At 38.3% G+C, this 17,567-nt stretch overlaps 1 protein-coding gene across 4 annotated transcripts in view; it reads right to left on the minus strand.

Moving 5' to 3' along the window:
- TBC1D23 (TBC1 domain family member 23) overlaps positions 1–12,606 on the minus strand; it is a 66,714-nt gene extending 54,108 nt beyond the window's left edge. Inside the window, exon 1 of one of the 4 annotated variants that reach the window (XM_060150674.1) lies at positions 12,421–12,606. Coding sequence is in view for 1 of the 4 variants with exons in the window: in XM_060150676.1 (XP_060006659.1) it covers positions 12,421–12,473 (53 nt within the window). In the remaining 3 variants the exon portion in view is untranslated. The remainder of the gene's footprint in view (positions 1–12,420) is intronic. The other 3 variants (XM_060150676.1, XM_060150675.1, XM_060150673.1) reach the window with 3 other exon arrangements.
- Positions 12,607–17,567: the final 4,961 nt, after the last annotated feature.

A 17,567-nucleotide genomic window follows, 5' to 3' on the forward strand; every position in this document is an offset into this window, starting at 1 on the left:
GTACATAAAAAGACACACATCATCATTAGCCATTAGGGAAACTCAAATCAAAACCACAATGAGAAAAAGGAAAACCCACAAAGGAGATGCCACTTCACACTCACAAGGATGGCTAATACCAAAAAGTCATAATAGAAACTGGAACCTTCATACATTGCTGGTAGGAATGTAAAATGGTTCAGCTATTTTTGAAATTGGTTTGACAGATCCTCAAAATGTTAAAGTTGCAATATGACACAGCAATTCTACTCCTAGGTATACATACACAGGAGAGAATACAATACATACACCACACAAAAACTTGTACATAAACCACAATGAGATACTATACAACACATCCATTAGGATGGCTAGTATCAAAAAAAAAGGGGGGGACGGGGCAAAAATATGGAGAAATTAGAATTCTTGTGCATTGCTAGCTAGTGGGAATGAAAAATGGTACAGCCAACTGTGGAAAAGTTTGGCAGTTCTTTAAAAAGTTGAACGCAGATTTACCATATTACCTAGCAATTCCACTTCAGGGTATATACCCAAAAGAACTGAAAGCAAGGATTCAAACAGGTATTTGTACATCCATGTTCACAGCAGTATTATTCACAACAGCCAAAAAAATAGAAACAACCCAAATATTCATTGATGTATGAATGGATAAACAAAATGTGGTACATATATATATATACAATGGAATGTTAGCCTTAAAAAGGAAGGAAATTCTGACACATGCTACAACATGAATGAACTCTGAAGACAAATGCTAAGTGGGGAAAAAAAAGTCACAAAAGGGCAAACAGTGTATGATCCCACTTATATGAGGTACCTAAAATAGGTAAATTCATAAAGACAAAAAGTAGAATAGAGGCTGGAGGTAGGGGGCAATGGGGAGCTATTATTTATTAGGTAGAGAGTTTCTGTTTGGGATGATCAAAAATTCTGGAAATAGACAGTGGTGATGGTTGCACAACATTGTAAATGTATTTAATGTCACTTAATTGTACATGTTAAAATGGCAAATTTTATGTTATGTATGTCTTATCACATTAAAAAAGGCAACAACAAAAAACTTCTAAAGAATATTTATAACAGTACTATATTATTCATAATAGCCAAAAAAGTAGAAACAATCCAAATGTCCATCATCTGATGAATAAATAAAATGTGTATTCATACACTGGAATACTAAGCAATAGAAAGGAATGAAGTGTTGATAACATGCAACACGTGTGAACCTTGAAAATTATGCTCAGTGAAAGAAATCAGACACAAAGGCCACATATGTATGATTTCGTTCACATGAAATGTCCAAAACAGGCAAATGTATAGAGATAGAAAGTAGATCATTATGACCTGGGGTGATAGGGGAGTAAGACGGATGCTAATGGGTATGGGGTTTCTCTGGGGGTAATGAAAACACTCTAAACTTAGATCATGGTGATGACTGCGTAACTCTGGGAATATACTAAAACCAGTGAACTGTACACTTTAAATGGATGTATTTTTATGATTCATAAATTACATCTCAAAAAAGTAACTTCATTAGAAATAGTTTACAGACTCTTTAATTTAGGGCTTTAAGAGGAAGCTTTTGTGTCAACCCTCATTTACTACTTCAATGAAGGGAGTGTATCACTATGAAGGGTCCAAGCCTCACCTTAGCGTTGTTAAGGGGATAACAGCTCGCCTTGCCTCTTTAACTTCTCAAATTGATACTACTTGCTAACTACCGGTGTGGGAAAGGAACAGACTCCTCAACAGTTGCCATGGCAGCTCAACAGCAAAAGCATCAAAAATTAAGAATATAAAGGCTTAGAAACAATGTGTTACAGAGAAAATAATATAAAATTTAAAATCAGAAAACATGACATCAGATTCTATACAATTTTAACAGCCGTGTGACCTAAGATACAAACTCGGTTTCTTCACCTGTAAAACAGGGATAGTATCAGATACTATCCAATCAAAAGAGGTGGAGAGTATTTATACAACACATGAATTATCTCCTGTTCTACTAGACTATCACTCCCACTCTTCTTTCATTCCATCTTAATGACTACACCTTGCCTGAATCTGTCCTTTCCAACTTTCTTTTTCAGGACCGTCTCCATACAAGACTCCACAGGCATTGAAGATTCAGTTTCCCCAAAAAGAAGTGTGTCAGACAGTGAGTTGCTGTTCACATGAACCACAGCTGGGTACATGTGACACAAATCCTGAGGCACAAATGAGACAACAGTAAAATGTGGAAAAAACTAAAATTAGAAGACAAGCGAAAACATGCGTGTAGGAATACTAAGTAACTCTTCATTTAGTCAAGATTAAATCTTTAAAGGCAAAGTAAGCACTCAATAAGTTTTTTTTAATAGAAAGCATACATATGAAATAATGAAGTAGCCCTAGAATTAAGCAATTAGCAATCATTCCCAGCAACTTATTAGATGGCCTGTATGACTTCCCATAGCCTATTCAACTTCAAAGTAGACTCTTGTCACCCAAAAGCATACTGAGATAAATTGCTAAAACACTTAGGACAGAATGTTTTCTGGGTTGGAAACAAATCGTTTTAATTCATCAAGCTTCTCAGTCTACCAAGTAAGCTAAGTCAACTTCACTAGTTTTCAAAATTCTTTAAAATCCAATCCTTTCCTGTAATTATTTAAAAAATCAAAGATTATAGTAGTTCAAAAAGACCACTTAGGGGCTTCCCTGGTGGCGCAGTGGTTGAGAGTCCGCCTGCCGATGCAGGGAATGCGGGTTCATGCCCCGGTCTGGGAAGATCCCACATGCCGCGGAGTGGCTGGGTCCGTGAGCCATGGCCGCTGAGCCTGCACGTCCGGAGCCTGTGCTCCGCAACGGGAGAGGCCACAACACTGAGGGGCCCGCGTACCAAAAAAAAAAACAAAAAACACCACTTAGGACCTAGAAATATACATAATCACCTAAGCTTAAATGCAGAGTACAGAGAAACTAGAGAAAACCCAAATTACCAATTTTTTTAAAAATTAATTTTGTGTCTTAAAATGGTCAGGATCTAAGATACATTATTATGTGATTACAAGAAAAATACAAAAACCGCATTACAGGGGAAATCAATAAAAGCCCAACACCTGCTGTGTAAACATCTTAAATGTGTTATTTCTACTGCAAAGGATATTGTTCAAACCTCTGACTGCTAGCAGTAGTATAGTCATCCCTCCGTATCGGTTGGAGATTGATTCCAGGACCCGCTGCAGATACCAAAAACCCAAAGATGCTCAAATCCCTTATATAAAACGCCATAGTACAGTCGGCCTTCTGTATTCCCGGGTTCCAAAACTACAGGTTCTACACTCCTGTATATGGAACTCAAGGATACAGAGGGGTTACTGTATTAAACAGAGCCAAGAGATAAAATGGACTCAGAACTCTTCACTGAAAGTATTCCTAACATTCAAATATATAAAGAACAATATAGCCTATGATTATTCTCCTTTCCCCCAATATTTCCACATTTGCTTATTCAAAAGGTCCTACATGTGACCTCCCTTTCAAAAAGTCATCTCTCTCTTTCCCTTTACGGTTCAACGCCCTGCAAACTGTAGTCTCCACTCGCCTCCACGTCTTCTCTTCTCATTCACTCAAACCCTCCATTGCTCTAATAAAACTGCTCCAAGGAGTCATTAGTCATCGTTCCTGGTCCTCATCTTCTTCACATACTCTGCAAAGTTAGACTCTCTCATTAAAACACTCTGCCTTCAGTTTGCAGTACTTCTCCTGTAACTCTCTCTAACCCATGCTCTGAATTCTTTCCTCCCTAACAAAAGTATTCTTTTTTCAAATCTTCAATAAATATGTATTGAAGCACCTACTACATGCTAGCCACTGTGTGAGGCACTGAAGATCTAGCAGTAAACAAAGCCGGTGCTCTCATGTAGCTTACAGTCTAGCTGGCTCCTCCAAGGTTTTAGCCCAGGTCCTATTATCTAATCCCATTGAACAGAGACGGGAGCGGCTCTTTTTGAGCTGTAGTTCATTCCAATTTGTTTAGAATGTAAACTGCTGATGAGCACAGAGTAAACAATGACAGGCCAGCTTGCTCATGTATACACATTATACCCAGGCACAAGCTTCTGATCAATTATTTAAAACTCAAAAATAGCCAGCTAACTAGTCCTGAGCACCAGCAAATTGTGTAACAGTGACAAGTTGCACATGTTGAGTTGTGGTTTCATGACTTAATTTGTGCCATCAGACTTCTGGTTATTTCTTAATGCCCAGGTCATGAGACATCAGCACCAAGCTTTGTCTGAACTTATTTTGCTACTATCGTTAGCACACTTGTTACAAATTACTACCAAACCAAAACTCCTTACTTTGTTCCTGAATATTTTGTGTGACATTTGTTCGAAATGGAAATACCAGAACTTTGTTACAGATTTGCTTGTACAGTAGATATGGATGGAGTTGACCATAATATGTATTATGCAACTTATTTTAAAATACCAATCTCAAATTATCAAAGCATTCTAACAGCAAATAGTATTATGGCACATTTGGAAATGACCATGACACCTTACAGTCCATGAGAGCACAATTTGTTAACTGCAAAATCTTGAAGTTATCTGGATTCTTGTCAGACACACTGTTACAGTATTTTAACAAAATGTATATTTGAATGCCAAGGGGAAAAACACCCCATCCACCAGCTTGAAAAAAAAAATAGTGAAACTATGTATCAGGATCAGCTCCACAAAAGCAGCTTTGGGAGATTCCCCTATCAAATACTGTAATCCTCTGCAGAATTTGTGTTTAACTAGGATCTTGGCCAAGTAAAGAAGGTGCTAAATCTAGTCCTCTTGGCTTGAGATGACAAACAAACATGATAGCTACAATATTTCAGCACTGTGCAATAGGCAAAGGAGACAGTGATCACAGACTGCTCTGTAAACTACTAAAATTAACTACAGTACAAATGGACCAGATGCTTTAAATTTTCATAAACTTATTTTTGATCCATAATCCACATAGATCAAATTGCACCAATGGTATACCTTCTTCTGCTAAGAAAAAACTCAGGAATTTTTGTGTAAGCATTTAAAAAAAAAGCTGCTTATAACTTTACCATATGTGTAATGTTGCAATGCATTTTCTGTAAGACTTGGCTTACAAAATGGAAGAACATCTCTCTACTAATGAACAGTTAACTTTAGAGAGTGTTCTAAATCCTTTTACTCTTCCATGCTTCCTCAAAATAAAAAGTCCCCAACACACTGTTCTTTTCTATACATATAAGGTGACTTTCTACCACTTTTAAGGCAAAAAGAAATGCATCAGCGTCTTTCCCCTCACCCCCCAACCAAAGCACTAGTTTATCTGGAAACTGAAAATAGTGTATACCTTTTGCCTCAAAGAAAGAATGGGATGAAAACAGCACAAGTCAACACAAAACAGCAAATTACCTGTTTCTATTACAAATTTCCACTTTACTCAAAATGTAATGAGAAAAGAAATGCCCCCAATATTCCTTTTCTTGAAACCATCATTTTGGAAGATAAAGGAACAATTACTGCAAATGAGGTGACAATATTTGCAACATTTGGGCAATTCTTTCCAAAGGTACTTTACCAATGGAGATCATAGTTTGGCAAAGAAATACATAACGGATTTATTTTTTAAACCTGAATTCCAACATTAGTGAGAACTTATTCAATAAAATAGGCTCTCATTTATTTTCATGTCAGTGGTTAAATCTAAATGGAATCTACTAAATAAGCTCAAGAATGTTTGGTATTCAACTGCACACCCATATGAGATGAATACATCCTTCTATGCGTCACTTTTATACTTCAAAACAGAGACCAGAAACTCTGTAGAGGGACAATAACCACAAGGAAGCGATTTTAAAAGCAAGTTTCTTATTTCTCCTACATCACTGAATAAAAACAATGAAAAAATTACTGAGGTGAGAGTTATTAAAACTGTGTAATTGTTTACATGTTCTAATTAAATACCACTACTATGCTCTCACAAACTAAATAAGTAAATCAAAAATTATAATTTTACTTCCATAAATGATACATATAATTGTATTACTTATATATTTACATATATTTAATATATAACTTATTACATAAATACATTTAAATATATAACATATTATATATATAATCTAGATGATATTTGTAACCATAATAGCTTTTTAAAATTTATTTATTTATTTATTTTTGGCTGGGTTGGGTCTTCGTTGCTGCGCGCGGGCTTTCTCTAGTTGCAGCAAGTGGGGGCTACTCTTCGTTGCGGTGCATGGGCTTCTCCTTGTAGTGGCCCCTCTTGTTGCAGAGCACAGGCTCTAGGGCACGCAGGCTCTAGAGCACAGGCTCAGTAGTTGTGGCGCACGGACTTAGCTGCCCTGCGGCATGTGGGATCATCCCGGATCAGGGCTCGAACCCGTGTCCCCTGCATTGGCAGGCGGATTCTTAACCACTGCTCCACCAGGGAAGTCCCTGTAACCATAATATCTTAAGATAAAAAACTAATCTATTTATGTGATTTTTGGCAAGAGATATGAGGACACATTATGAAAACCATAGAGATATAAAGTTATAGTATATAATGCTCTGTATATCCCACCATATCACTCATGAATTGTCCCTTCCTGTGGATGCAAGAAAAATAATGTGTTTCACAGCTTATGCATATCCTTAGAGCCTTGTAAAGTGTCACAGAAAATACACACCATATGTTCAACAAAGCACAACTTTGCATATTGTATGTTTCAAAACACATGGTTGATTGGGTATAGGATTAGCATATTTTTAACTGGGTTCTCTCTAGCTGTCTGTTAAAGTTATTTGTGAACTATACACTGTACACACAATCAACTTTAGAAAGAGCACAGGGCTTAAAGAGCCATGAGTTTAAGTTCCAGATTTTCCACTCACTGGGTCTATTGTCTAACCTCCCTATGCCTGTTCTCTCATCTCTAACAAGGAAAGGACAATAATTCATAATTTCCCTTCTGCATAGAATTGTTCTAAGAGCCAAAATGAGATAGTACACAAAAGATAAAGCTCTACATAAACATAGTATTTTCTTATATCTTCTTAGTGAAATTATTAAATACCACCATAGCAACTAGCTTTATGTAACAACTACTTTAAAGTAAGGAAAGCACATGCTACAGCGTTCTCACCCAACTACGAAATGCTATGTCTGCTTAGGGATAAGAAAAACCTCCTTTAACCTTGGAGAAGAAGGAAGATGTGAAACAAATTATTTAATTAGTCATCATTTTCTCGACTCAGGTCAAAAGGTAAGACAGACTCTTAAAAACAAATATACATTAAATTTCAGGAAATAGGTGGTTTTTTTTAATTGGCTCTTACTGCTCTTGCATTTCCACAAACAACAATTTGCTCTTATGAACCTAACATATGGGACTGATTTGTTTTCCATGTGTAATTCTCAATATCTAAATAAGTCACTTCAAGCATTGTCCCTTTTCAAGCTGTATAATCCTATACTGCTCTGCTAAAGCATGTAATTTCCAACAACACAAGTACTTTAGTATCTTCAGAAGATATCTTCATGTATCTATTCCTAGGGCTGAAATGATGAAAAACTGCAGTGCCCAAGAATGTCAGAACAATGCACAGTTCTGGTTTTAAATGTTTCAAATTTTTTCTACAACACTACATAGCAGCTTGAATATAACCAGTATTTAGTTAATGTTTACTGAATGAATTAGGAATGCTTTGCCTCTATTTTGCTTTTTGATACATGGGGCGGGGCGGGGGGGCACTGTCTTTGGTGTATACCAAGTAGAATCCACATTTCACCATAAGCAGCAGAAAAGATTTGCCAAGCATACTTTATCAATTCTGTTCAGAAGACACCTACTCATGAGTTGGCTGTGCATCGCAGTACACTTAACTCGTGCTCCAGAATTACCTGAAGTGCCTCACTATACTCAGATAGGGAATGCACCTGTATTCTCAGCAGTGAGTACAAATAAATAGAAATAAATTAATTGAATACATTTCTTTAGCGTGCAAAAACCAATCACTAACTCTTACCTGTGGATATTAAAACATCCACAGGAACAAAATCCTAAAAGTGTGAATTATTATTTAGGAATTACCTCTAAAAACAGTAAAATCTGAATTACAATAATAACATTAATGTAAATACTATAAACAAAATAAGTCTTAATGTCTAATTTTTGTCTACCCTCTACTTACAGTTTACAAAATCTAACAGTTGTCACTTAAAAACTCCTAATTCCAGCCAGTAAGGTTCATTTTCTCTTCATTTTTTGTAAGGTAATATCTAGTCTTGCTATAACTACAAGCTACCAATATTCTTCTTAAGCAATGGGTTACATTCTCTTTCATATTAAATGTATTTCTTTATTGATTTTATCATGTCTGAAATTGCAATCACCTGCTCCCTAAGTGACCCTTTAAATCTCTATTTCAATGCTTATGAAATGGAAAGCACTGAGAGTACTATTCACAAAGTGCACAAAACTTTGAAAAAGACCCCATTATTCTCAAAACAATTCCTATTCGCATTTCAAATTACAACAATAGAGGCTTCTTTATGGAACTGATATTTCTACAATTTTAACAGAAGTTTAGCAACAATTTAAGAAAAGTTGTACAAAAAATTTTAACTAAGCAAACTCAGAATACCAACAGTTGTACAGTCAATGTGTACACCAAAGAGAAAATTTTTTTTAATCATGACTTTAGATCTTAAGGAATTATTTCAGAAAGAAAGCCTCAGAAAATGAAAGCCTCAATTTCAAAGCTGGTTTCTTCAATACCAAGAAGAATAATGACCAATCTTTAGACTGTAATAATTTAACGTTTCTTTTATTTTCAAACCTGTAGCTTATACTAACTTTTTAATTAAACTTAAATCATTTCAAACTGTAAACATTTTTACAAGGATTTCTCCATGCCCTCTGAGTTTATATGGCTGCAATTTCAGAAAGTTTGAGAGCTGACACAGTTTCTAATAACCCTGGTTTTCCATAAAAAATGAGCATTACACCAGCAGACAATTACACAGCTCACAAAAACAATGGAGTCAGAAAATTTATATGAATTGACAGCTTGGTATATTACTGCACATGATTTCACAAAAGTCTGTATTCATTCGTACACACATTCAGACAATAAACATTTACTGAGCCACCTGCCATCAGCACTGCCCATGAGAAGTTCGCTAGCTAAAGAGCAATGATAAATCATGTAGTCAGATAAATTATAGTATAATTATGTAATATATATAGTATAATGTATTAGGTGATACACTATAACATACAGAGAGATAACATACATACAGATATTCCTCTGACCAACTCATTCGGAGATACACATTATCTAGAACCTTGATAACCAGAGTATGGTTCATGAACCAGAAATGCCATCACCCAGTAGCTGGTCAGTCAGAAATATGCAATCTCGGGTCCCAAGCAAATCTACTGAATCAGAATCTGCATTTTAACACGCTCTCCAGGTAACCCCAATGCAAATTTAAGTTTTGAGAAACACTGATCTAAACATAATTGAAAAACTGTAAATAAGTAAAAGTGACATCTTGTACTTTTAAGCTCTTCAGGCCCCATCCTGAGCCTTTTTACAAATGAATAGATAATTTAACAAGTTCAGTTACTTACCTTCACAGATCAGGAACAAACTGGGAGATACCACTGACAACAAAGAAAGAAAACAGGAAAAACTAATAAAAAGCAATCTCAAAAAGGGATGGCTATAGGGGACCATTTAAACAGCAACAATCTACCCTTTCTGCCTAAATAGGCCCGAAAGGTGTCAGTGTATTACAGAAATATAACAGTTATTGATGTTCTTAAATGTGTCTCCTCTAACTAGTCCACAAATTCCTTGAGGACAGGGACCTAGTTTTATTTATTTATTTATGCGGCACGCGGGCCTCTCGCCACTGTGGCCCCTCCCACCTTGGAGCACAGGCTCCGGACGCTTAGGCCCAGTGGCCATGGCTCACGGGCCCAGCCGCTCCGCGGCATGTGGGATCTTCCCGGACCAGGGCAGGAACCCGTGTCCCCTGCATCGACAGGAGGACTCTCAACCACTGCGCCACCAGGGAAGCCCTAGTTTTATTTTTATACACTTACATTTGTAAACTGAATGACCTTAAATCATTAAGATGAGTTTGGTTAGGCAATGAGATATATATTTCACAAAAATTTCTATCTAAAAAAATTACAATAAAAATGTCACAGCATTTTTTTTAAAAAAAAGAATAAAGCCTCTCCATTCTATAACAAGCACTCTGAGAACAGAGGCTTCACTGAACTTGTGGCTCCAAATCCGAATCTTTTCTGACTCTATTCAGACTCACTTCTAGGGGACCAGTGCGTGGAGGGAGTAGAGAAAAAGATTAGAAGAGAATGGAGGGAGAATAAAAATCAGAGAACACTCAGGGTTCCTCCACTCGTGAAAATAAAAAGAGAAAAATGGGAAGCCTCACCAAAGATACAGAAATGCCAGAGAGAATACTACCTCTAGCAACCATTCACTCCATGGTCCTTGCCCCTGTGAATCAGACACCTGCTCACAATCCTCCTAACCTAAGAACTTAAAGACACCTTAGCTCTAGAAACACTTCCCCTTGTGGCCTTCAATCAGCTATTACAGCCAGTTTATAATACAACAAATTCACTCTTCCAAAACAGCAAATTTCATGATGTTCTAGTCCTTACGCTCCAGACAAATCATTAGTTTTCTTGCCTATGTCCTTGCTCATGCTATTACTTCATAGAGAACTTTCTGCTCTGTTAATCTGACCCTGCATGTTAGCCACCAGCCATGTGTGGCTATTTAACATTTGAAATGTGGCTAAACCAGACAGAGATGTATGATAAATGTAAAATACACATCGAATTTTAAGACTTGGTACAAAAAGGATGTAACAGTATTGTTTTTTTAACAATGATTACATGTTGAAATAATATTTTGGATATATTCAATTAAATAAAATAGATAATTAAAATTAATTTCACCTGTTTCTTTTTAATGTGGCTACTAGAAAATTTAAATTACATGTGTGGTACACGTTACACTTCTATTGGACAGTGCTGGTCTAGATCCTACTCATTCTTCAAGGCCTAATTCAAACACCTCCAGCCCCATAAAGCTTTCCCCAATGACTCCAAGTGGACATGGTTTCTGTCTCCCTGAACTTTCATATCACTTTTCTTCACACTCCCAAAGAACCAGAGGAATTTTACCTTCTTACTGAGTGTTCCTATTACAGCTCCCCAACTCCAAGATAAGCAAATCGAGAAAAGAAACTACATCTAGGTCACATAAATTTTCATCCTACACCTAGGAGAGTGCATGTACTAAGGTGATGCGAGATGTCTGCTAATTGAGACTTGAACTTCTCAATTACTATATTATCTATCCCTTTCACCGATTTCCATTTCCTCCTGAGGAATTAAACTCCATGTCTACAAATGTCCTGGATTATAATTAGAGTGCCAGTGAGCTGTACATATATGATGAACAAGCAGATCTAAAACTAATACCGGCAGTCAATACACTTACATCAATTGTAAAAATTCTACAAGCCTCTAAAGGTTCCACTTTTTTTTTTACACTGCTGTCCCTAAAATTGTATTGTGAAGATCAATTAATTCAAAAGTAGGAGACTTTCCCAGAGATTAACAACACTGGGTGACTAAAGTCTACCAAAAATTGTCCGAGATCCTCCCACAACCCTGAGAATAGACCAGGTAAGCATACAAAGGCTTGAGTAAAGCAAGAACAGTGTCTTATATCGCAACCAAATCTCTGAAATCGAGCTGTGAGGAAAGTGGTAGGAAGGGAAAAGACGACTTGTGTGCAAGAAACGAAGGGTGTTAACTATTGGAACGCGAAACGAGAAATAAAACCTAGCACAAAAAATGTCTGAATTATGTGGGAGGGATCCTCCCTGGGTGTATCTCTCAACCTCTGAACCCTCAGGCAAAGGTCGCGGTGGTCATTTCCAGGGTCTTTTCTTCAAATGGTATTCCAGTGCCTGAGATCTGCATCCGCGAATCTTCCTTCCTCACCAGCCTATTCTGACTCCCCGGGCCAGGAATTCCGGCCAAACCCAACCCTGAAGCCACCCTTCTCCAGCACAGTTTGGAAACCGGCGGATGAACCAGGAGGGCCGAACTGAGACCCAGCAGCTGGAGGACACCCCTCTCCCATCGAGTCCGGGCTTAGCCCCTTGGGCAGGACTGGGCTGGCAGAGGAGAGCCAGTAGGCAGAGGGGGCGGGGAAGGGCGTCGGACTTCGAGGACGGGTCTTCCCGTTCCGTGCCGGCGCCTGCCGGTGCCGCGGGGACCCGCAAGGTGGTGACAAGGCAGAATAGAAAAGCAGTGCAAAGCAGCCCGGGGCTTTCACTCACCAGCCGTCGTCCCCCGACGTTGGCAGTGGCAGGACCTCTTCTCCTTCCGCCATTGCTGTTGACGTCCACGTCACTTTGCCGAAAAGTGGACCTGGCGCCGAGGCCGACTCAGACCCAACGTCGTAAAAGGTCCTCGGAAGTCTGGGACTGAGCTTCTGGAGAGGGAAAGGAAGAGGGAAGAGGCGACAACGCGAAGAACGCAACGTCACGACGTCCCGAGGGCGAAAGGTAACTTGGAGGAGGAGACGTGGAGAGCCGCTACCCCATCCAAAGACTACATGTCCCAGGATGCCGCGGGGACCGGGCCGGGCGCAGTGGGCGGGGCTTGGCGAGGGCGTGCGTCCCAGTAGGAGGCCCTTGAGAGGGTCGCTTCTTGGCGTCCAGTTAGCGTGTTCTTTGTGTCTTGGCGTCCTGCTTGAAGTCATGTTTGACTGTCTTAAATAGTGGAGAGGCGAGGGGAGGGGGGAATCCTACAGGGAGGTTGGAGATAGGAGCATAGCCACATTTGGGCCATTTCTTAGTGCAACAGCTGTGTTTGAGAAGAGTGGGATGTAAGGAAAAGGCACGCTCACCCCTGTTTGTGGGGCGCGGTCAGAAGTACAAATGGAGGCCACGTACTTTATGTTTGAATACTTTAAAAGTTTTTTTTTTAAAAGCTAAACAGTAAAGGAAATATGTTTAGCCTCCCACCTTTATAAACATATCTTTCTAACAACATAGAAGGGCAAGTCCAAATTTAGAATTCTAGAACTCTGGATTTCCAAGCAGGGAGAGCTGCCAAGTTTCTCCTCTTCCCACCCTACTTCCCCTTCACTCCACGTGGGTGGACTCCTCGGCCTCCACCTCCAAGCTCGGTGTCTACCATCACCAGCAAAGCGCCGGCTTTTGGTTTCCCCTTGACCATCCCTGGGCCTAGGGCTGAGCACAGGGTTCAGGAAGATGGACCTAGGGAAATGCTTTTGTAAGCCCTGGACCTAATGCTGATGAAGTAGAGCCACATGTAACAATATGGATTAATCTGGAAAATATGATGTTAAATGAACAAAACATTGTGGAAGGGTAGGTAAAGTATGGTGTCATTTATATTTGGCTTTAAAAATAGGCAGCACAATATACATTTTTATAGAATGTATGTGCTTTTAAAAAATGCACAAGAATGATATATAGAAAAATTGGAATGGCAGTTCTCAAAGATAAACAAAACCAGACATTAGTTAAGTAGTGAAAACAGATGTTATTCAGAAACTATGGACAGTAGGGGCGTGGGCTGAGCTCCATTCTGATTTGTGCAGAGGTGATTAGGGGTTTTAAAGGGAGAAAGAGGGAGCAGGGAGAGCAGGACTCAGAGGCAGACAAGTGAAAAATTACAAAGCATTGGTCAGTGTAATTGTGATTAGACCAGCTGTGTCTGCTAGGGGGTAATTTTCGAGGTTAGGATTCTTCCCTCGCACAGAACCTGAGAGACAGAGACCCTGCCCTTCTTGATGATTACATTTCAAAGGAATGGCTCTCAGGTCCTTGAGAAGGACACGTCTAAGTTGTAATAGATACATATTCACAGATGTAAGCCCTTTGTAGTAAATGCTCCAAGAGACGTCAGTAACCTATCATCAGGTGTTGGCTAGATCAAACAGTAAACTCTGCTGGCAGCCATTGCACTTTCTCAATCAGGCATTTTAATGGGGTTCATTGGAGGCCAGGGTCATCCTAGGGACACAGCCTTAAGTTGCTAAAGACCATGCTAGAGTTTGATCAAGTCTCTTAGTGCAAGAGTTTGGACAGAGTTGTTAGGTGCCAAAAGTTCTGCAGTTTTCACAGTTACATTTGTGGGAGGAGAGGAAATGGCTTCAATTATATTTTTAATATTTTGTTTCTAAAGAGTTGAGAAATGGCTACATAGGTGTTCAGTATTCTTTATAGAGTCTATACTTTGGTGTCTAAAATGTTTCATAATTTTAAAAACTATTTGATTAAATATGCACAAAGCATAGTACAGCTCTTTCATTTACAACCAAAAACATGTTCATTCTCTTCCCAAAGGGGAACTAATACAGAGCCACATTATTGCACCTACTTCTAAGCCAAGGATCTCTGCATGATGTTCAGTCCTTCTATGGGGAAACATTTTTTTTTAATATGGAGTGAGAGTTTAGATAACAGCTATCAAAAAGAATAAAAGACATGAATCTAGGTCAAATTACTATCCTGATATTCAGGACCTCTGCTGGGTCTCTTCAATTGCTGTCAGTGGATTTTCAGAAGTTTTCTAAAATGTTTTGTAAAACTGTTAATTCAGTGATATGACAAGCAGTTGTTCATTGATTAAGGTGATCATAACCCTCAATTGTAATTCATTCTCAGTGTAATTAAAACAGTGACTGCTTAATACTCCATGTGGTAAAAGTATTATTCCATTTAAAATATATCAAGTGTTTGCTTGTGTTTGATATCCAGGCTCCTGAGTTAGCACAAACTCCGTGGTTGATGAGTTTTCTGATAAGTCCTTCCTCTTCATTTGGATCCAGTTTGTCCACATTTTCCCCAGCATGCCTCACTTCCTGAGGTGACAAGGATATCACTATGCCCAAAGAACATTTTATAGATGGCTACAAGTTTTTATGGGTGTAACTTTCTGAGTATTTTTGTGCTTTAAAAAAAAATCTCAAAGTCCTGCTTTTTACCTGGATTGTTATGAGCTTTAAAAAATATAAGTATGGGATTACAAGTAGAATTTGTTAAATTCTAGTAGTAAATCTCTGCTTAAAAAAAAAATTTCAAGAGCTAGAGAAGATTTTATTATGAAATTATCTCCCTGTATTTTCTTTCTTTACTCTTTTCTCCTAATCATGAGAAGATTCCATCAATGACACTAGAAGCTCTCTCTGCTTTTATGTATCTTTCTGGAACAGAGGAAGTTGGAATTTCTTTTTTCATAGACCTGGTGATGCTAATAGTGCTGACCATCTGGATCTGTGCACAACGCAGGCATTCCAAGATATATCTTCATGAAAGGCACATCCTATCACCCACATAGGGTGTGTTATTGGCCTGCACTTCTGCAGCTATTTGTACTCCCTTGCCCAAATAGAAAAGTATGGTATTATTCTATATTATCCTTGGATAAAATCAAACTGCATTTTTATAAAGGGAAAATTAAAGTTTCTTGGTTTTGAATGAAACTAAAAAAAAAAAGAATATTTTTCATCTATTATTTGGTGTTGCGTGCCATATAACTATGTAATTATGTAGTTCATATTGTATTATATGTACTTAAGTCATATTATGACACAGTCTATTTTCAATAAATATTTGTTAAATGAACTGAAGATTTTTTTTGAAGTATTTTGGAATAGTTGAAGTCATTCAGCTATATAGAAACAGCTGGTTGGGATTGGGGGCAAGTGTTGAGCAAACAGTGATAACAAAATATTTCTTCCTTATCCTTCTAGTAGTTGTCTGTGCTAATTGAAGTTGACTCTTAATAGGTTATATAGATGGACCCAAAGTAAACATTCGGACAGGGATTGACCCATTCTTGGGTTTGGGATAGTTATGCTTTAACGTGGGAGCCTGTTTCACTCTTTCCTCATTCCAGATTTGCTCCCAAATGTTCCAGACAAAAGGCTCTTATTAGGGTTGAGTCACTGCTGGTTAGAAACAGAGATTGTAAACAATATGTTAGCTGGAACTAGCCTTCATTTTAAAAACTTAACTTCTTGCCTTTTGTGAGTTCACACACTCACAATATGTAAACAGTATCTTTAGACAATGGCTGTGCTATTCTTTACGTATAATCTGTCTCCATTCACCTCATACACTTATACTCACCCTTCCTTTTCGGCATATGTCTTTCCAAATAAAAGAGTTAGCAAGCAACCATCTAAGGTAATTGGATGAAATCGCATGATATATGCTTTTAACGATATGCGTAAAAAATACAGGTATGTATTACAATTTCTATGAATATGTTATTTACAGACTGGTTTCTCTAATACCCATGCTAAATTGTACAGCTTATCCCACTCCTGGGCATATACCTGGACAAAACTATAATTTGAAAAGATACATGCACCCCTATGTTCATAGCAACACTATTCACAATAGCTAAAACATGGAAACAACCTAAATGTCCATCAATAGGTGAATGGATAAAGAAGATGTGGTACATGTATACAATGGAATACTACACAGCCATAAAAAAGAATGAAATAACACCATTTGCAGCAACATGGATGCAACTAGAGATTATCATACTGAAGTACGTCAGAAAGAGAAAGACAAATACATATGATATCACTTGTATGTGGAATCTAAAATATGGCACAAATGAACCTATCTACAAAACAGAGAGACTCACAGACATAGAGATCAGACTTGTGGTTGCCAAGGGGGAGGCAGGGAGGGAGAGAGATGGACTGGGAGTTTGGGGTCGGTAGATGCAAACTATTACATTTAGAATGGATAAACAACAAGGTCCTACTGTACAGCACAGGGAACTACATCCAATCTCCTGGGATAAACCATAATGGAAAAGAATATTTAAAAAAAGAATGTCCATATGTGTATAACTGAGTCACTTTGTTGTACAGCAGAGATTGACACAACATTGTTAAGTCAACTACACTTCAATTAAAAAAAAGAAAAAAAAAGAAATTGTACAGCTTATCACTGTCATTACTACATTCCAAATTCACATAAGAAGAATTAAAAGGGCTTCCCTGGTGGCGCAGTGGTTGAGAGTCCTCCTGCCGATGCAGGGGACACGGGTTCGTGCCCCGGTCCGGGAAGATCCCACATGCTGCGGAGCGGCTGGGCCCGTGAGCCATGGCCGCTGAGCCTGCGCGTCCGGAGCCTGTGCTCCACAACGGGAGAGGCCGCAACAGTGAGAGGCCCGCGTACCGCAAAAAAAAGAATTAAAAAATTAAGCAAAAAGAATTCTTAGGATATAATGAATATGAAAATGACCACAGAAACAAAAGCATTTAAAACATTTAGATGAAGAATTTCTTCTCTATAATTTTGCTCACACTTTTTTCTAGACAATATCAACTACTTCTGTGTTGTTAATTTCCATCTGTAACTCCTAAATCTGTATTTCCAACCCTGTTCTTTTATAGTTTGCATCTATGAATCTAGCCATCCGCTGG

This window comes from Lagenorhynchus albirostris, chromosome 5 (genome assembly GCF_949774975.1).
Source record: "Lagenorhynchus albirostris chromosome 5, mLagAlb1.1, whole genome shotgun sequence".
In the NCBI taxonomy this organism is placed as follows: domain Eukaryota; kingdom Metazoa; phylum Chordata; class Mammalia; order Artiodactyla; family Delphinidae; genus Lagenorhynchus; species Lagenorhynchus albirostris.